Source organism: Peromyscus maniculatus, chromosome 1 (genome assembly GCF_049852395.1).
Source record: "Peromyscus maniculatus bairdii isolate BWxNUB_F1_BW_parent chromosome 1, HU_Pman_BW_mat_3.1, whole genome shotgun sequence".
NCBI classification, from domain to species: Eukaryota; Metazoa; Chordata; class Mammalia; order Rodentia; family Cricetidae; genus Peromyscus; species Peromyscus maniculatus.
Window position 1 is genome coordinate 23,893,599 of NC_134852.1, and position 21,751 is coordinate 23,915,349.

Below are 21,751 nucleotides of genomic sequence, written 5' to 3' on the forward strand. Positions count from 1 at the left end.
CAGACCTGAACTGCCTCTCTGGAATAAATTCAACTTGATTATGGTAAATGATTGTTTAAACACACACACACACACACACACACACACACACACACACACACACACACACACACACACATTGTGTGGGTACATGTAAAACCAAGTGTGCAATTGGAGAGTAAAGAACAACTTACAGGAATGTGTTCTCTCTTTTCATCATGTGGATTTAGGTCATGAGGTTTGGAGGAAAATGACCTTACCTGTTGAGCCAGTTAACTACTCTTTGATATATTCCTGATATTAGTTAGAAAATATCTTAGCCGGGCAGTGGTGATGCACGCCTTTAATCCCAGCACTTGGAAGGCAGAGCCAGGTGGATCTCTGTGAGTGTGAGGCCAGCCTGGTCTCGAGTGAGTTCCAGGAAAAGCACAAAGCTACACAGAGAAACCTTGTCTCAAAAATACCAAAAAAAAAGAGAAAGTAACTTGTTGAGAAGTTTTGCATCATTGTTCACCATGGATCTTGGTCTGTAACTTTCTTTTTGTTGAATATTTGTCTGCTTTCAGTATCAAGATGATACTTTATAAAAGTACTTTCAGTAGTGTGACCTCTTTTCCTTCATTTATGGAACAGTTCAACAAATTTTGGTCAAGTTCTCTGAAGGCTGAATGTCTGAGAAAATGTATCTGGGCCTGATTTTTTTAATTTAGAGATTGTTTTAAGTACTTCTGCATCTTCATTGCTTGTTACAGGCCTGAGTATTTGTATAACAAAATTTTCATTGATTCTTTGAGAATTTACCACCATGTGTCCCATTCCCACTCATTTCCTATGTCTTCCATACCTGTTATCTACCTCTGTAACTTCCCCCCAAAAGAAAACCAAAAATATTTTTTTAAAGAAAAGAAAACTTGAGCATTGTTCTTTATTGAATAAGATATCAGAAAAAGGAAATATCTCCCATGCTCATGGATCTGTAGGATAAACATAGTAAAAATGGTCATCTTACCAAAAGCAAGCTACAGATTCAACATAATTCCCATCAAAATCCCAAAACAATTGTTTACAAAATTAAAAGAACAATACTCAATTTCATATTGAAAAACAAAAAATCCAGCATAGCTAAAACAATTCTGTATAATAAAAGAATGCCTGATGATATCACCATTCCTGAGGTCAAGATCTACTACACAGCTTTAGTTGTAAAAAGTATATATCGCTTAAAAACAGAAAGAATGATCAGAGCAATTGAACCAAAGACCAAGACAGAAATCCACACACTGATGGACAGCCAATCTTCAACAAAGAGGCCAAAAATTATACAAAGGAAAAAGGAAAGTATCTTTAACAAATGGTGCTGGCCTAACTGGATGTCAGCAAGTAGAAGAATGCAAATTGAACCATAGCTATCATCCCAAACAAAACTCAAGTCCAAGTGGATCATAGACCTTGAAATAAATCCAGATGCACTGAATCTGATAGAAGACAAAATGGGGAACAGCCTTGAATGCATTGGCACAGGAGCAACTCTTCCTAAAGAGAACAATGATAGCACAGGCACTAAGATAAACAATTAATAAACTACATATTTGCTGTGTAGAAAATCTTCTGTAAATCAAAGGACAACATCAATATGGATAAAATTGCAGCCTTATAGACTGGAAAAAGTTTTTCAAACATGCCACATCTCACTTAGGGTCAATATTCAAAATATATAAAGAACTCAAAAAACTGGACACCAACAAACTAAACAATCCAATTTAAAAATAGATTTAAATAGAGAATTTCCCACAGAAAAAACCAAAATGGGTAAGAAACCCTTAGCAAAATGTTCAACATCCTTAGCCATTAGGGAAATGCAAATTAAAATGACTCTCCGATTCCACCTCATCCTGTCAAAATGGTTATGATAAAAAACACAAGTAACAGTTCATGCTGGAGAGGAGGTAGTATGAGGGGAACACTCCTCCATTCCTCGTGGGAGTGCAAACTTGTACAGCCACTTTTGAAGTCAGTGTGGAGGTTTCTCAGAAAACTGGGAATCAACCTACCCCAAGACCCAACTATACCACTCTTGGGCACATATCCAAAGAATGTTCCATCCTACAATATAGATATTTGCTCAACTATGTTCATAGCAACTGTATTTGTAATAGACAGAACCTGGAAACCCAGATGTCTGTCAACCAAGAAATGGATAAAGAAAATGTGAAATATTACTCAGCTGCTTAAAACAAGGACACCAGGAAATTTGAAAGCAAATGAATGGAACTAGAAAAAATCATCCTGAGTGAGGTTACCCAGACAGAGAAAGACAATCGTGATATGTACTCACTGATATATTGGTATTAGCTATAAAATAAAGGATAATATTGCTATGATCCACAGACACACAGAGACTAGGGATAAGGAGGATTTATGATGGGGACACACAGATATTCTTGTGAAAGTGAAAAAGATTTTTTGAGTGAATTGAGGGCAGGTGGGCATGGGAATGTGAGCAATCAGTTTGAGGGAGGGGATAAACGGGGAGAGTTATGAAAGAGAATATGGAAAGGAGTACATTTCAGGGTCAGTCAAAAACATTGCCAAGAATCTCCAAGGAAGACTCCAACTTATACTCAAAGAAATAGCAGATATGTAGATTGAACTGTCCGTCTCCTATGACCACATTTGTGCTTGCCCAATTGTCATCAGAAAGACTTCATCCAGCAACTGATGGAAACAGATGCAGACATGCAGGCAAATATTAGGTGGATTTCAGAAAATTCTGCAGTAGAGGGGGAGAAAGAATATTTGGAGCTACAAGGGTTGAGGACATCACAAGAATACTCACAGACTCAACCTGGGCTCATAGGGGCTCACAGACTCTGAAATGCCAACTAGGGTGCCAACAAGCGACTGATCCTGACCCTCTCTATATGTGCTATAGTTTTGTAGATTGGTTCCATTGTAGGTCTCCAAACAATAAGAACAGGGCCTATATCCAATATTTTTACTGGTGTTGAGACCCTACTGCACATGCAGGGTCACCTTGCCTGTCTTTAATACATGGGGAAGCACTTAGTCTTATTGCAACTTGATATGCCATATTGAAACTCATGAAAGACAGGTTCTTTCTTAAAGAGAAATCGAGGAGGAGGAGTGTGGGTAGTAGGAACGGAGGGGAAATCTCCTGAGGGAGATACTGGGAGGAGAGTACAGAAGGGAAAACTATGGCTGGGAAGTAAAATAAAATGTACACAAATACATTTATTTTAGAAAGAAAAGGAAAACCAAACAAAGCAAAAATCAAACCATCTTTCGGACCCCTCTGAGAAATGACATGCTCTTCTATCAATGGCAGTCTTCTCTCATATCAGTCCAACATGTCATGTCTCCTATTACAACATACTTGTTCCACTTTGCTACTCCATCTTTTCAACCTCCCCATCACATATTTGTTCATCATAATGGAGTCAGGAGCTGAGGTGTGTTTTGCAGTATACCTTTTTGACCAGACAGTTTTATTTGCAAATGTTCATTGCAGTAAACTGTTGGTCTGGTTCAGGGCCTTTGGCTTCTGCTACACCATGAATACTGACTCCTCTCAGATATCCTACTATTGTGCAGAGTCATGGAGATCCTGTGGCTATGCTTCTGCAGGACCAGCCCTTTACACATTTGCCAGCAGCTCATAGAATGGATAAATGTTGGGGTGAGCCAACTCAAAGACCTAGATCTGGGCCCTGGGGGTTGCTGAGTTGTTTAGCACTGGTCTTTGCTCTGCCCTCCCCTGCCCCAGAGGTAACAGGTTAGGGGAAGGACTAGTCCTGGCAATTTTTAAGGTTCATTTCATTTCATGTGTATTTTTCTTATATGTTTGTGTTTATTACATATGAATCTGATGCCCAGAGGGGTTGGAAGAAGGCATTGGGGATTGTCATGTGGGATGTAGCTGGAAAGTTCCTCTCCAGGTCCTGCCAAACCCCTGCAGTCCCACAGCACACTTATAAAATAATAACTCAGAAGCTTATATTAATTAAAATTACTCATCCATTACCTAGGGCTTATTATTTACTAGCTCTTACATTTAAATTAACCCATAATTCTTATTTATGTTTGGCTTGGTACCTTTTCTCAGTTCTACCTTCACATCTTGCTTCCTCTGTGTGTGGCTGGCAACTCCTGACTCTTCCCAGAATTCTGTTCTCTACTTGTCCCACCTATACTTCCAGCCTGCCTACTGGCCAATCAGCACTTTATTTATTAAGCAATCAGGGTTTGCTTAAACACATTCACAGCATACACAGAGATATCCATGGGTAGAAGAAATTGTGTCCTATTTCTCTAAAAGAATAGTGACTGCTTTTAACTGCACATGCTTCTCCCCATTTCTACTTGTTTATTTGTTCAAAATGTCATCTTAGTTTAATTTTGGTAGTTTTTAATCTATGTAGAAATTCATCCATATGTTTTAGATTTTCCAGTTTAGTAGAATGCTCTTAAGATAAACTTTAATAATTTTCTGAATTTTATTGTAGCTTGTCATAATGACTCCGTTTTCACATCTTACTGTATGAGCTTTGGCATTCACTCTTCCTTTTGGTTAGTTTATCTAAAGTTTGTCAATATGGTTTATGTTATGAAAGAACCAAATCTGTTTAATTTTTTGTTGTTGAGCTGCTTTTGTTTCACTCATTTCATTACTGTCCGTATTTTCTTTCCAGCTAATGATTTTGGTGTTTGACTTGTTCCTTTTCTACAGCCCTAAGGTGAATCATTAACTAAATTATTGGACATCTCTTTGATTTCTTAATATACGAACACTGACATTTAAACATCTCTTTTAGGACTGTTTACATCACATCTCACAGATTAATAGATGTTGGGTTTTAATTTTCATTTATTGAAGGAGTCTTTCTGCTCTTGATTTCTTTTCAAGAAATCATTCATAATTACATTGTGAGTTGTTTGATGTCCATGAGTTTGTTTGCCTTCTGGTGTCTCTCCTGTTTGTATGTAGTTATCTCATTGTTGTCAGGTAGAATGTAAGGAAATATTTCAGTTTTCCCAAATTTGCTCAGACATTCTTTGTATCCTAATATATGATCTATTTTAGAGAAAGTTCCATGGACTGCTGAGAACAAGGAGTATTCTGCAGTGTTCAGATAAAATATTCAATAGATGTTTTTAAGGCAATTTTACCTGTGATGTCATTTAATTCCATTTACTCTATATTGGGATGAAGCATTAATTGTTGGATGTGAAACTACTATGACACCTGGTGATAGTCTGTGGTTTTATATCTAATAGTATTTTCTGTATAGAACTGTGTGCAAGTGTGTGGAATTGTAAAGATCTTCTCATTTCTCATGAACTGTTGCCTCAATCAGTAGGAAATATTAATTATCAATTCTCACTAGATTTACTTTAAGTCTATTTTGTCATATGAGATCAGCAACACTTGGTTTTTTCAAGCTCCATTTTCCTTGAACAACTTTTTTCATCACTTCATTGTAAAATATATCTGTCTTTTATTATGGAGTACAACAAACATATACTTCATACTTTTTATTCCAATCCCCTAGCCTGTGTTTTTTAATTGGGAATTGACATTAATATTCAGTTACTAGTGAAAGGTGCCTATTGATTACTGTTCTTTTGATGGTTTTTCCAAGGGTCTCAAGTTGTTTTTTTGTATGACTGTTGTTCTAGTTTGCTTTATAGTTTCAGTGACAAAATGCTCTTGCCAGAAAAATGTAGGGAAAGAAAGGTTTTATCTGGCTTCCACTTTCACATCACAATCTATCTATGGGAGACGTCAGGGCAGTATCTCCAGAAGGAACTGAAGCAGAAACTATTTTACAAATCTGCTAACTCATTCAGTGTTTCAGACTAGGTTAGAGTCTTTATACGTCCCAGGACCAGCTACCTATGCTGTGGGCCCTAACACATCAATCATCAATGAAGACAATTCAATCCCTTGGTCACAGGCCAATCTGATAGGGACAATACCTTAACTGAGACTTTCTCAGATAATTCTGGGTTGTGTCAAGTTGACTGGTAAAGCAATTGTATGCTTTTGCAGTCTTATGGATGAATCTGTTTTTCTCTTTGTTCTAAAAGGCTCCTATAAATTGAATTGTAAAGCAATGTTGATGGGCATAAATTCATTTTGCATAATTTTAGCATGTAAAATTTTATTTCTCCTTAAGTTATGACAAGCAGCTTGGATGGGTACAATAGTTATTATTGGTTGTCTTTTATAATTTGAAGTATAGTTATCCAGCCCCTTTTGGATTTTAAAAATCTGCATTAAAAGTCTGTTATTCTGACAGACTTTTCTTTACATTTGACTTGGTGTTTCTCTTTTGTGAATTTCAATGTATTTTGTTGTTTAATTATAATATTATGAGGGTAGGTTCTTTTCTGGTCGTGTCTCTTTGGTATTCGAAATTCTGCCTGTATCTGAATTAGCATCTGTTCTAACAAAAAGCTAATTAGAGAGAAAAGGATTTATTTTGCTTACAGCACTATGTTACAGTTTATGATTGATTGAGAAGACATGGCAGGAAATTAAAGTACTATGTTCATAGTCAAGAGCAGAAAGACAATAAAAATGTATACCCTTGCTTTCGTGACCACAGCTAGCTTTCTCTTTCCTTATGCTTTTCTGCACCCCTCCAGCAGTGAATGATGCTCCCCATAATGTGTTTTATCCTTCTACATTATCAAAGAATTAACAGCACAACCTTTGAAAGACATGCCCATAGGCCATTGTAATCTAGACTATTCCTCATTAAAATTCTCTTCCAAGGTGGTTATAGGTTGTGTTAACAATAAAGGCCTCTAAACACAACATCTGTATTCCTAACTACAGGGAATGATCTTAATAAATGTTTCTACACCTATAAACTTTAGATTTCCTCTTTTCATAGAGTGAAAGATATATTGAAATTCCCACTCCTACCTTCTTATTATATTATCTTTGTTCTTATTGGATTGTCCCAGTCCTCCATCTTACCTTCACACTGTTATTTTTTTCCTTTAAAATACCTTCTTTATAGTGATCTGGCATATATGTATGTGTGAATATTTGTGTGGTTACAAACATCTCACAGAGCATTGTGAAAACCTGAGAACAAATTTGTGGAGTCAGTTGTCTAGTTGTAATTTATGTGGCTCACAGCAATGGTTTGGTCATCAGGTTTATATGATAAGCACCTTTTGACCCATTATTATTTCACAATACCACCATTCCCTTTTGTATCTCTAATTCCTTCAATTACTATTGATTTGTTGTGTAGATCACTTGTGCTAATTTCTACTCTTCCTTCTGCAATAAAGTTTTTTCCATAATTACTTTTCAAAATTGTGTCATTAGGGGATGAAAAGAGCTTTAGTGCTCAAAAGAACTTCATGCTTTTTAGGGGAGGGGAGTGTGTTCGCCAGTATTCACATCAAGTGGCTCACAGTTTTCCATAACTGCAGCTTCAGAGGAACTGAAACTCTTCTCATCTCTGCAGACACACAAACACACAGACTCATACTCATATAAAAACACACATTCATATACAAAAAGAAAAATAAAATAAATCTGTCTAAAATTGTATCATTAACTACAAGTTTCTAGGGCCTTGCATATTCTCTGAATGTTCATATATAACTCTCTCTCTCTTTCTCTCTCCCTCCTTCCCTCCCTTTCCCTCCCCCTTTCCATCTCTCTCTAACCTTTCCAACTCCCTCTAACCTTTCCCCACACCTCTCTCTCTACTTGATGACTTATTCCCTTCATTCTTTTAATTGTAGTTATTAATAATGTCATATACCCTTGATTCATTCACTTGGTTTCACTCAACTGCTTGTTGTATCGATGAGAATTATTCTCAGCCATGTAATACAAAATGCCATTCTTCCCATCTATGTCTTTGATTCTTTCTCTCTTTCTAGGACCAGGAGACAATTACTTACTTTCCTACTAATTGAATATTACTCATCACTAACACTCAGATCTTGTGATTGGTTTTGGATACAACCACTAGGTCACAGCTCTTGATACATTTCAATTGATATGAAACAAAATAGTCAATATACAGGCTGATTAGTATGGTGCAAGCCTGCAATCACAATATTCATGGGATGGATTCAAGTGAATCAATAGTTCAAGACCATTCTTGTCTACATACCAAGACAGAGGCAGTCTTCTTGAGATATTCTTTTTAATACCTGCTTCCAACTAATCACTTATCTTTTAAAATGACTTCCAGACAGAACCACTGCTAATTTACAGTCACTAGCTTATTTTTAGTGCACTCCCTAAAATGGTTTTGGCTTTTTGGTTTGTTTTCAGACAGGATCTGTTGTATGCCAGATTGGTCACAAATTCTCTATATACTGGAATATGCCATTGAACCTCTGGTCTTCTCTTGTCTTGACATCCCGAGTTTTAGTATTGCAGGTGTATGCCATATTTGACTTGGCTTTTAGGTTTTCTTTGAATGTGAATAGGTATGTGTGTTTACAATAGTGTGATTATAAATGTGTGAGTGTGGCAGTTTTGTGCCAAAACTTGAATGTGGAAGGCAAGCAACAACATCAGGTGTTGAGCCTTAATTTCTACCCTGTTTGAGACAAAATCTCTTTCTTCTTGTTCATCGCTGTGTTTGCCAGCTTAGTTGGTCCCAATCTTCTGGACATTCTCCTGTCTCCACCTTCCATGTCATTGAAGGAGCACTAGGTAACAAAAAGAAACTGAATTATCATCTTTGAAAGGTTCCTGTGGATACAAACTCAGGTCCTCACACATGCACAGCAAATGCTTTCCTCTGAGTCATCACCTGAACCCAGCTTTCAATCTCTTTAAGTGGCCTAATTCTGTGTTCTATTATGTTTATTTCTCTCTACTACTTCTCTGTAGATCACTTACCCCCAGCTTTCAATCAAATCTTAGATTCCTTGAATTCATGCGTCCTACTGCTCTGACCCCTGCTTATCTCTGTACTTCACTCCCCACTTGATTCAGTTAGTTCTTCACATAATCATGAACAATGCTGATATGCAATGGCAGCTGAGAAATGCAGAGAGAGAAACAATGAACAAACAAATACCTAAACCTGGAACAATGAAGACACTGTGACTGTTGAGAAAACATCCCAATAGCCCTAGGAATGTAAATGAAGTTTTTGGGTGTGTATCAGTGTCCTGTGCTGTTGTTCCCCTGGGGGATGGGGGCAAGTAGGCACAGAGTCAAGGATATAGCCTCGGGGAGAATGGGGGGAAACAAGCCCAGTTCATTCATAAAGAGGCAAGTCTCACAGTAATTTGCATCTGCTGGTGTGGCTTGGCTGCCTCTCATTGGTCCAGGTGATCTCCAGATCATACCTCAGCTGCTTTTGCTAAGGCCCTTAAGCAGACCAGGTTGGCTTTTAGAAAGTATCTTTTGTTACTGTTTTGGGCCCATTTTTCCCTCAAGCCTGTTAGGGATGAGTCATCCCACAGGGGAGAAGGTGGAATTCTATGCCTGGAAGGTCTCTAGTAGTCTGTGTTTAGGACGCCAGGGTATTGAAGAGTCACTATTGAGACATGGTGGAAGTTTAGAGGTGGATGCCAGGGTGAGGAGATCTCCCTTAGAAAGGATCAAGACAGTTCTTTAGACATGATAGCAATATAAAGTCCAACTGTAGACATGGAAAGAATTCTCTGGCTTACTGTATTGGTATGATGGCTTCTCCCCAAAACATCCATCCATCTCTAAACCCCAACAGAAGGATGTCTCCATGAGACATCAGGGGTAACTCTGTAAGATGATGAGTTTACTAATGAACTTGATTTAATCAGCTCATTATCTGTGTGTGTGTGTCCAATGTTACATTGTATATTTTAAATACTGGTTTCATTTTTCTCAGTAAAGCAGTCTGCCATTTGCAGAAAGGTGAAGAATATCAGGAAGACATGACTTTCATTCTTTATAAGCAATGATTTCCACTTCGGTTCCCACAGTGGCATATGGATCATGGTTTGAGCACACCCGTGCCTGGCTATCCATGAGAGAAAGAGACAACTTCCTGCTATTGAGCTATGAAGACTTAAAAAAGGTAATTGTCATTCTTACAGCAATCACAGAGCCTCTCATAAACTCACACAATGTAGTAACCCATATTTCTCAGTATCCCCAGGTCAGTTTTAGATTCATAAAGAGTCAATAAAGGTGAAATTATGTCCTCGGTCCCTTATTGACATGCACCTGAAATTTTCTCTGTAGTTACCTTATCCATCACCCATATCTTTACCTTATCAACCCTGGAGTAGGTTGGGGTAGCTCATACTTGTGCTATAGGTTTTGTAATTCTGTCTATGCAACACATTTAATAACCTTATAATCCAGTAGTCTGTGGGGAATAGATAAAGCACATCCATTCCACTGTTGTGCCAAAATGTACGTCATCCCCCCTTGATGACAAGAAGAGGGACAAAGGCAGGAAATCCATCGGTGAATCCTGGGAGAGCACAGGAGCTGAAGTCACATGAACTGAGTGATATATACATCTGACCAGGAATGTACAAGATGCAGCCAGTCAGTGATGATTGTGTCCTTTGCTCTGCAGTACACGGGTTTCTGCATGGTGGGCTAGAATACACTGAAGATTTCAAAACTCTTAGTAAAGAAGATCTAAAATATTTCAACATTAAGTAATGGCATATGTCTAAATAGACTGACAGGCCATATCCTTATCAGATCATTGCAGGTTTCAATTCATTGAAATGCCCCCACAGACAGGTAGCAATATGTTCAAGTACTGTGTATGTGTCTAAAATATCTATTATTTTGAAAATTAAAAAGGAAGAAACAAAGAGCTAAAGAGGCCCACAGAAATCCACAAAGATACCCCCACAAAAGACTGCTCGCAATGGTTGACAAGTCAGCTGGAACTGACCTACTCTGGTGATGGGATGGCCAAACACCCTAATAGTTGTGCCATAAACCCCATCCAAGGACTGAGGAATCTGAATGCAGACATTCATGGCTAGGCCCCGGGTGGAGGACTAGGAGTCTAATTAGTGAGAAAGAGGAGGGTTTATATGAGCGAGAATTGTTGAAACCAAGGTTGGATAAAGCACAGGGACAAATAACCAAATAAATGGAAACACATGAAATATGAACCAAAGGCTGAGCAGCCCCCAACTGGATCAGGCCCTCTGAATAGGTGAGACAGTCAATTGGCTTGATCTGTTTGGGAGGCATCTAGGCAGTGGTACCAGGTCCTGGGCTCGTTGCATGAGTTAGCTGTCTTAAGCCTGGGACTTATGCAGGGATGCTTGGCTCAATCTGGGAGGAGGGCACTGGACCTGCCTGGACTGAGTCTATCAGGTCGATCCCATTCCTCAGGGGAGACCTTGATCTGGAGGAGATATATAATTGGAAGTTTCCTGTCCCAACTACCTGGTCAAAAATAACCAACTCAGAGGCTGAATGTGATCTATAATTTCACAGCTGATAGCTCTGGCTTGTTACTAAATAATTCTTACCTTTAAATTAACCCATTTCTATTCATCTGTGTATTGTCAAGTGTCTCGTGGCTTTACCTGTCCTCTGACATGTCTTGCTTCCTAATTAGCCAGCTGGTAGCACTCCTGAATCTGTTCCCCTTCTTCCTATCATTCTCAATTTGGTTTTACTGACTAACTTCCTGCCCAGCTACTGGTCTGTCAGTTCTTTATTAACCAATATGAGTAAGACATATTGATAGTGTAGAAGGGATTGTTACCGAGAATTTTCACCTTTTGGTCTAATTAAAAAGAAAGTTTTTCATAGGTGTGTGGGTTAATGTCAGGGTCTTCAATTCGATTCCATTGGTCCACATGTCGGTTTTTATGCCAATACCAAGCGGTTTTTATTACTGTAGCTCTGTAATAGAGCTTGAAGTCAGGGATTGTGATGTCTCAAGAGGTTGTTTAATTGTACAGGATTTTTTGTCTATCCTGGGTTTTTTGTTTTCCATATGAAGTTGAGTATTATTCTTTCCAGGTCTGTAAAGAATTGTGTTGGTATTTTGATGGGGATTGTATTGAATCTATAAATTGCTTTTGGTAAAATTGCCATTTTTACTATGTTGGTCCTGCCTATCCATGAGCATGGGAGATCTTTCCATTTTCTGAGATCTTCTTCAATTTCTTTTTTCAGGGACTTTAAGTTCTTGTCATATAGATCCTTCACTTGCTTGTTTAGTGTTACCCCAAGGTATTTTATAACATTTATGGCTATTGTAAAGGGTGAGGTATCTCTGATTTTCTTCTCAGATTCTTTGTTCATTGTATATAGGAGGGCTACTGATTTTTTTGAGTTGATCTCGTATCCTGCTATGTTACTGAAGGTCTTTATAAGTTTTAACAGTTCCTGGGTGGAATCTTTGGGGTCATTCAAGTATAATATGTCATCTGCAAATAGCGAAAGCTTGACTTCTTCCTTTCCAATTTGTATCCCCTTAATCTCCTTATGTTGTCTTATTGCTCTGGCTAGAACTTCAAGTACTATATTGAATAAGTATGGGGAGAGTGGACAGCCTTGCCTCGTTCCTAATTTTAGTGGAATTGCTTTGAGTTTCTCTCCATTTAATTTGATGTTGTCTGTTGGTTTGCTGTAAAGTGCCTTTATTATGTTTAGGTATGTTCCCTGTATGCCTGGTCGCTCTAAGACTTTTACCATGAAGGGGTGTTGGATTTTGTCAAATGCCTTTTCTGCATCTAGTGAGATGATCATGTGGTTTTTTTCTTTGAGTTTGTTTATATGGTGTATTACTTTGATGGACTTAAGTATGTTGAACCACCCTGAATCCCTGGGATGAAGCCTACTTGATCATGCTAGATAATTATTCTGATGTGTTCTTAGAGTCTGTTTGCAGTATTTTATTGAGTATTTTTGCATCAATGTTCAGACTGTAGTTCTCTTTCTTTCTTGTGTCCTTGTTTGGTTTAGAAATCAGGGTAATTGTAGCCTCATAGAAGGAGTTTGGTAAAGGCCCTTCTGTTTCTATTATGTGAAACAATTTAGAGAGTATTGGTATTAACTCTTCTTTGAAGATCTGGTAGAATTCTGAGCTGAAACCATCTGTTCCTGGATTTTTTTGGTTGGGAGATTTTAATGACTGTTTCTATTTCCTTTGGAGTTATTGCATTATTTAAAGAGTTCATCTGGTCTTGATTTAACTTAGGTATGTGGTACCTATCCAGAAAATTGTCCATTTCTTTTAGGTTTTCCAGTTTTGTGGAGTAGAGGTTTTTGAAATATGACCTGATAATTCTCTGTATTTCCTCAATGTCTGTTGTTATATTCCCCCTTTTCATTTCTGATTTTGTTGATTTGGATTATCTCTCTGTCTTTTGGTTAGTTTGGATAAGTGCTTGTCTATCTTGTTGATTTTCTCAAAGAACTAACCCTTTGTTTCATTAATTTTTTGTATTATTCACTTAGTTTATATTTTATTAATTTCACCTCTCACTTTGATAATTTCCTGGTGTCTGTTCTTCCTGGGAGACTTTGCTTCTTCTTGTTCTACAGCTTTCAGGTGTGCTGTTAAGTCACTAGTGTGAGATTTCTCCAACTTCTTCACGTGGGCATTTAGTGTTATAAATTTCCCTCTTAGCACTGCTTTCATTGTGTCCCATAAGTTTGGGTATGTGGTGTCTTCATTTTCGTTGATCTCTAGGAAGTCTTTAATTTCTTTCTTTATTTCTTCCTTAACCCATTGGTGATTCAGTTGAGCATTATTCAGTTTCCATGAGATTGTAGGTTTTCTGTAGTTTTTGTTGTTGTTGAAATCTAACTTTAAACCATCGTGGTCTGATAGAACACAGGTGGTTATTCCAATTGTTTTGTATCTGTTGAGATTTGCTTTGTGGCCAAGTATGTGGTCGATTTTAGAGAAAGTTCCATGGGGTGCTAAGAAGAAGGTATATTCTTTTTTGTTAGGATGGAATGTTCTGAAGATATCTATTAGGTCCATTTGGGTCATGACATCAGTTATGTCCTTTATTTCTTTGTTAAGTTTCGATTTGGGAGATCTGTCCAGTGGTGAAAGTGGGGTGTTGAGATCTCCCACTATTAATGTGTGGGGTTTTATATGTGGTTTAAGTTTTAGTAATGTTTCTTTTACATATGTGGGTGCCCTTGTGTTTGGGGCATAAATGTTCAGAATTGAAACTTCATCTTGATGGATCTTTCCTGTGATGAGTATGTAATGCCCTTCTTGATCTCTTTTGATTGATTTTAGTTTGAAGTCTATTTTTTGGATATCAGGATGGCAACCCCTGCTTGTTTCTTAAGACCATTTGATTGTAATGTCTTTTCCCAGGCTTTTATTCTTAGGTAGTGTTTGTCTTTGAATTTGAGATGTGTTTCTTGTATGCAGCAGAAAGATGGGTCCTGCTTTTGTATCCATTCTGTAAGCCTATGTCTTTTTATAGGTGAATTAAGTCTGTTGATATTAAGGGATATTAATGACCAGTAATTGTTTATCCCTGTTATTTTTTGTGGTAGCATGTGTGTACTTCTCTTCTTTGGGGTTTACTGCTGTGGTTTTATCTATTGCCTGTGTTTTTGAGTGTGTATCTGACTTCCTTCAGTTGGAATTTTCCTTCTAGTGCTTTCTGTAGGGCTGAGTTTGTGGACAAGTATTGTTTGAATCTGGCTTTGTCTTGGAATGTCTTGTTCATTCCATCTATGGTGATTGAAAGTTTTGCTGGGTATATTAGTCTGGGCTGACATCCATGGTCTCTTAGTGTCTGCATTATATCTGTCCAGGTCCTTCTGGCTTTAAAAGTCTCCATTGAGAAATCGGGTTTATGATGTGGGGAGGGGACTTTTTGGGGCATCTAGTCTGTTTGGTGTTCTACAGGCTTCTTGTATCTTCATAGGCATTTCCTTCTTTATGTTGGGAAAGTTTTCTTCTATGATTTTTTTGAATATATTTTCTGTGCCTTTGAGTTGTTATTCTTCTCCTTCTTCTATCCCTACTATTCATATGTTTTGTCTTTTCATGTTGTCCCAAATTTCTTGGACAATTTGGTTCATGACTTTGTTGGCTTTAGTGTTTTCTTTGACTGATAATTCTATTTCTTCTACTGTACCATCAACACCAGAGATTCTCTCTTCCATCTCTTGCATTCTGTTGGTTATACTTGCATCTACAGATTCAATACAATCCCCATCAAAATACCAACACAATTCTTCAAGACCTGAAAGGAATAATACTCAACTTCATATGGAAAAACAAAATAAAAACAGGATAGCCCAAAGAATCTTGTACAATAAAACAACATCTGGAGGCATCATGATCCCTGACTTCAAGCTCTACTATAGAGATACAGTAATAAAAACAGCTTGGTATTGGCCTAAAAACCAACATGTGGAACAATGGAATCAAATTGAAGACCCTGACATTAACCCACACACCTATGAACATATAATTTTTGACAAAGAAGCCAAAAATGTACAATGAAAAAAAGAAAGCATCTTCTGTAAATGGTGCTGGCATAACTGGATATCAACATGTATAAGGCTGCAAATAGATCCATATCTGTCACCGTGCACAAAATTTAAGTCCAAGTTGATCAAGGACCTCAGCATAAATCCAGCTACTCTGAAACTGCTAGAAGAGAAAGAAGTAGTCTTGAACACATTGGCTTAGGAGATCACTTCCTAAATATAACACCAGTAGCACAGGCAATGAGAGAAACAATCAATCAATGGGACCTCTTGAAACTGAGAAGCTTTTGTAGAGCAAGGGATACAGTCAACAAGGCAAAGCAACAGCCTACAGAATGGGCAAAGATCTTCACCAACCCCACATGTGACAGAGGACTGATACCCAGAATATATAGGGAACTTAAGAAATTGGACATCAAAAAGACCAACAGTTCAATTGAGAAATAGGCTTTAGAACTAAACAGAGAATTCTCAACAGAGGAAATTCAAATGGCTGAAAGACATTTAAGGAATTACTCAACATCCCTAATCATCAGGGAAATGCAAATCAAAACAACTCTGAGATATCACCTTATGCCTGTCAGAATGGCTAAGATCAAAAACACTGAGGACATTTTATGCTGGAGAGGATGTGGAAATTGGGAATTCTCCTCCACTGCTGGTGAGAATGCAAGCTTGTACAACCACTTTGGAAATCAATATGGCACTTTCTTAGAAAATTGGGAATCAATCTCCCCCAAGATCCAGCTATATCACTCTTGGGCATGTACCCAAGAAATGCTCAATCATACCACAAGAGCACTTGCTCAGCTATGTTCATATCAGCATTGTTTGTAATAGCCAAAACCTGGAAACAACAGAGATGCCCTTCAACTGAAGAATGGATAAATAAATTGTGGCACATATACACAATGGAATACTACTCAGCAGAGAAAAACAATGACATCATGAGGTTTGCAGCCAAATGGATGGGTCTAGAAAAAATCATCCTGATTAACCAGACTCAGAATGACAAATATGGTATGTACTCACTCATAGGAGGATACTAGATGTGGAACAAGGATGACTGGACTGCTACTCACATCACCAGTGAGGCTGACTGTAAAACAGGACCCCAAGAGAGACACGGGGATCACCCAATGATGGAGAAATGGATGAGATCTACATGAACAGCTTGGACATGAATGGGAACAATGAACAGCAAGTGTCGAGGGAAGGAGAGCAGGAGATCCCACCTGGATCAAGAACAGAGAGGGAGAACAAGGAATAGGAGACTATGGTATATGAAGACCACATGAGAAAAGGAAGAAACAAAGTGCTAAAGCGGCCCTTAGAAATCCACAAAGATCCCCACAAAAGACTGCTGGCAATGGCTGAGAGAAAGCCAGGACTGACCTACTCTGGTGATGGGATGGCCAAACACCCTAATAGTTGTGCCATAAACCCCATCCAAGGACTGAGGAATCTAGATGCAGACATCCACAGCTAGGCCCTGAGTAGAGCAATGGGAGTCTAATTAGCAAGAAAGAGGAGGGTTTATATGAGCGAGAATTGTTGGAACCAAGGTTGGATAAAGCACAGGGACAAATAGCCAAACGAATGGAAACACATGAACTATGAACCAAAGGCTGAGGGGCCCCCAATAAATCAGGTCTTCTGAATAGGTGAGACAGTTGATTGGCTTGATCTGTTTGGGAGGCATCTAGGCAGTGGTACCAGGACCTGGGCTCATTGCATGAGAAGGCTGTTTGAAACATGGGGCTTATGCAGGGACACTTGGCTCAGTCTGGGAGGAGGGGACTGGACCTGCCTGGACTGAGTCTATCAGGTCAATCTAGTCCTCGGGGGTGGCCTTGATCTGGAGGTTGTGGGAATAGGGGTTGGGCTGGGGGGAAGGGGAGGGGGGCAGGAAGGGGGAGAACAAGGGAATCTGTGACTGTTATGTAGAACTGAATAGTATTGTAAAATAAAAGAAAAAAAGAAAGGTTTTCACCTTATATAGTAAACTATATACAACTAAAATGGTTATTATATAAGAATTACAGTAATAGTATCTGATCCACTTACATTTGGCAAAATTGGAGAAAATACTTAATTATCTAACTTACCTTGGTTTTCTATTGTTTTGTGTCTAATTTACTTTCTATTATAACTAAGGAAAACTATGATTATGGTTATTTAGTCTTCAAATTCATCCAAGACCCCAGAATGGTGAAAAGTTACCTAATGGCAGGGACATCAGGTTGCCTGGACAGTCCCCCATACTTCCTCTGTAACACTGTGGCATCCTAAGGTGGTCTACAGGCTAAGCATATCTGACAGACTTTCCTGTTAAGCAGAGAATATCGAAGGACTGTTCTATTTCCTTAGGGGTTATTGGTCTATTTAAAATGTTTATCTGTTCCTGATTTAAATTTGGTATGTGCTACCTATCCAGAAAATTGCCATTTTCTTTCAGGTGGAGTACAGGTTTTTTGAAGTATGACCTGATGATTCTCTGGATTTCTTCATTGTCTGTTTTTAGGTCTCCCTTTTCATTTCTGGTTTTGTTAATTTGGATACTCTCTTTCTGCCTTTTAGTTAATTTGGATAAGGGCTCGTCTATCTTGTTGAATTTCTTAAGGAATCATCTCTTTGTTTCCAGTTTTCTTGAAGCTCACATCTGAGGTTCTTGTTTTAGTTCCTAAGTTTTTCTTTTGCAGATTTCTTTTAAAATGAGTTTTCTTGATTGATTTTAATTCTACTTTCTGGTTTGAATGGATTATTTATTTATTTCCACTGTTTTTGTTTTCATAGATTTCTTTATGAGATTTACTCTATTCCTCTATCATTTCCATACATGCTATTTTAGGGTCAATTTCTTCTTCTGTAGCTATGGTAGAATATTCAGGGCCTGTTCTAGTATGATTTCTGGGCTCTAGTGAAAACATACTGTCTTGGATGTTATGGACTATGCTTTCAGGTGGCATCTAGGCATCTACGATTGTGAAAAATATAATTCTACATGCTGATATCTGGTCTTGTCTTTGTTGGGTTCCTGCTTCCTTCCTTATTTTTGTTGCTCTGTCTGGTACTTAGGAGAGTGTAGTGGCTGTGTGTTGTCTGGAAGGAAATTCTTCCGGGATCCTGATAATTGTGGCCAATAGGAGTTCCAGGTAAAATGTTTCCAGATATAGAAAGCTGAAACTTAGGAATGGGAATAGTCTAGGAGGTTGTCCTAATAACGTCCACAGGAAGGAAGATAGAAACATTTTCCACAGGAGCTGCTTAGTTAGTTACCTGAGAATGAGGCCACTGAATGAGGTTAGGGCACAGGAGAAGGTTCGATATAAAGCTATGAATGAGAGTAAGGAGTAGATTTTAAAAAATGGAGGGAGAGATGAAGATCTGAATTTAGCCTATTTGCTTTCCTTGTTATAGTGTCCTGTAAGTGCTTAGGGAGTGTCTTCTGGAAGTCAGGATTTGCTATGACAAAACAAAGAGTATGGAGAGGAAACTTTGGAGCATAAGACTTCTGTTATCCATGTGAACCAATGGCATTTGGTGGAGGTAGCCTGTAACAGATATTCTACACCAAGCTGGGAAGGAGACTAGGAGCCTGGACTTAAAGGAGCAAGTAGAGATATGAAGATGTGCATTTAGCCTAACTGCTTCCATGCCCAGTTTGATCTATGAGTTCCCAGGGAATGCATGATGGAGTTGAGGTGTGGGGCAAATCAATGCATTGATGTTGGGATGTTAGGAGGTGAGGGAGATCCACTAGAGAAGTGAGTGGCTGAGGCAGGTGTTCTGCTACAGAGCTAGGGGTAACCCTGGGGTGGTTGGACTTAAAGGAATGAGGAGGAGGTTAAGATGTGTAGTTACTTTATTTCTTCATGACCAGACTGTTCTTTGTTTTCCCAATGAGGACCTCTTGGATTTGGATGCCGGGATAGTACAATGAATTACTGGACTAAAGTTAGAAGATCTGTGGAATCCATTATATGTTGGGGTGGGCAGTTGCTACAGATTTTCTGTAGCATAACTGGGCATAGAAATGGGGAACTGGATCTGGAGGAGCACAGTGAAAGCTAAAAATCTGCAGCCAGCCTACATGCTTCCCTGGCAAGAGTCAAAATATAATTTTTAATGTAAAATATTAAGGAGCATCAAAAACAGGAAATTGGATTATTCAAAAGGAATTGGATCTCTTAATGGTATCATCCAGGAACACAACGTTTCTATATGAGTAGCAATATGAAGACTCTTTTGTCTTTTGTAAAATCTTTTACTTTCTCTTCATAAAATTCAGTATTTCCCAGGAATCTTCCTTACTAAGATGTCTTTGTTGCATGGTAGTGCAGTTTCCCATAAGTTTTCTGTCCAACCATTCCACACATTTTTTTCTGTTATTGACATGGTTGTTTACCTTCCCATGAGATATTAACTAAATCTGTGATAAAATATGTAATAAAAGTTTTCAGACAGTGATACATTTAGACCCCCAGTAAAAGTGTCCCAGCCCAGAAAAAGTGTCCTGTCCAGAGGGAACTTCAGCAAAGACCCTAGAAGGGTGAATGGTGAATGAAAGGAAAAAGAGACACAAAGAATTAACAGCAAGACAGTATTCTGATTAAGCTACAAAATTTTATTTTTCTCAGGTGGGCTTTATAGCAAGCAGACCAGGAAAATTTCTTTGGGAAAAGATCAGAGGACTGTTAATTTGCCAAGCAACCCAACCAAGCAACCTAACCTCAAAACTTTGTTACTTATGGTTACTATAGCAGAAAAATAAGGAAATTTTAAGTTATTTTCTAATAACTCAGGACATTTCCGGGCATGTCAAAAGTTTCTGGTTAGTGGCTCAATACTGGACAGCAGAAACTTAACTCAGGCATGCAATATGGCATGGCTCTTACAATTGTCCTCAGCAGAAAAGGGATGGAATTCAAAGCAAAATCCAAGACTGTGCCTTCTTGTGACTATTTCTTAGTATTAACCCAGTTGTGGTAGTTCACAACTATAATTCCAGAATACGGGTATCTGAAGCAGGAAGACTATGAATGTGAAGCCCTTCTGAGTTTCAGCATGAGGTAAAACTCGAAACAAACTAATATCTCCCAGAAGTTCCCCCAAGTAATAATTATTGAGATCAGTCTTATGAAAGTTTAAAACTATTATTCACATTTACCCATAGGGTGCAGTTTTACAGGTTTTAAATATTAACCTCTCTAAATTCTTTGTGCACATTCCCTTCTTTCCCGGGGATATTTGTCTAGAATTATTTCTCTTAAGTCTCTTTGAACATCACAGGGCATGTTGGGTACAGTGGTGCACACCTTTAATGCCAGCACTTTGGTGGCAAAGGCATGTAGGTGGATCTCTGACATCTTTGAGCTTGAGCTCAGTCTGGTCTTCAGAGCAACTCCCATCCCACCAGACAGGGCTCCATATTGAACACCTCTCAAGAAATATATCCCAATACATTTAGTAGGTGTGTTGTCACATACATGTGAACACATCTCTGCAACCATGGAAGCAAGAGGATCAGCTGTTAAATGAATTCATCCACTACGAAGTAAGTTTGAGAACAGCATTGGTTATATGAGACCATGTCTCTAATATCCTCTCCTCCTTAGAAGAAATTCCAGCCTGTGAATCTTAGGGCTATAGATCAGTCACAATGCAAGCCCACTCAATATAAAAATGCTGTGGAACTGCTACCCTGTCAACATTTTCTGTATCTTTTCTAAACCCCTTTCACTGCCTTCTCATTTCATGTTCCCATTTCTTTCTTTACATCCTCTTTTCATCCTCCATCCATAGTTCCCAGCTCTGCAAATGCTCTCTCAGAGCTTTCTCTTGATAACCTTCATTTTTGTTTCTTCTTCTTTTAGGACACAAAGAGCACCATAAAGAAGATTTGTGACTTCCTAGGAAAAAAATTAGAGCCAGATGAGCTGGATATGGTCCTCAAGTACAGTTCCTTCCAAGCCATGAAGGAAAATAAAATGTCCAATTTCAGTCTCATTAAAGAAGATATGGCTCCTAATGGTTTGGACCTCTTGAGAAAAGGTGAAGAAGTTTTTGAGCTTTAAATGATGTCAGGACATGTAGAGGGCATGTTGTTCCAGTGAAACTCTAGGAAAGAGTGGGAATGTTTCAGAAGTCATTGTTCATCACATCATGGTTTCTCACAGACCTTACAGAAGATTCATTCCATGGTGATGATATGGGCTTCAGTACCTCTGAAAAAATTGATTTCTTCTGGGAGAGGATCTTGGGATTGCATATGGTTGTTTCCAATAACCTAAATAGAAAACGAAAGGG

General features: G+C 38.4%; 1 protein-coding gene across 2 annotated transcripts in view; it reads left to right on the forward strand.

Moving 5' to 3' along the window:
- Positions 1-21,751, forward strand: part of LOC102920703 (sulfotransferase 2A2-like) — a 39,101-nt gene that overhangs the window by 12,948 nt on the left and 4,402 nt on the right. For both annotated transcript variants that reach the window (XM_076571888.1, XM_042265542.2), the window contains 2 exons: positions 9,961-10,055; positions 21,319-21,496. In XM_076571888.1, the coding sequence (XP_076428003.1) occupies positions 9,961-10,055; positions 21,319-21,496 (273 nt within the window). The remainder of the gene's footprint in view (positions 1-9,960; positions 10,056-21,318; positions 21,497-21,751) is intronic.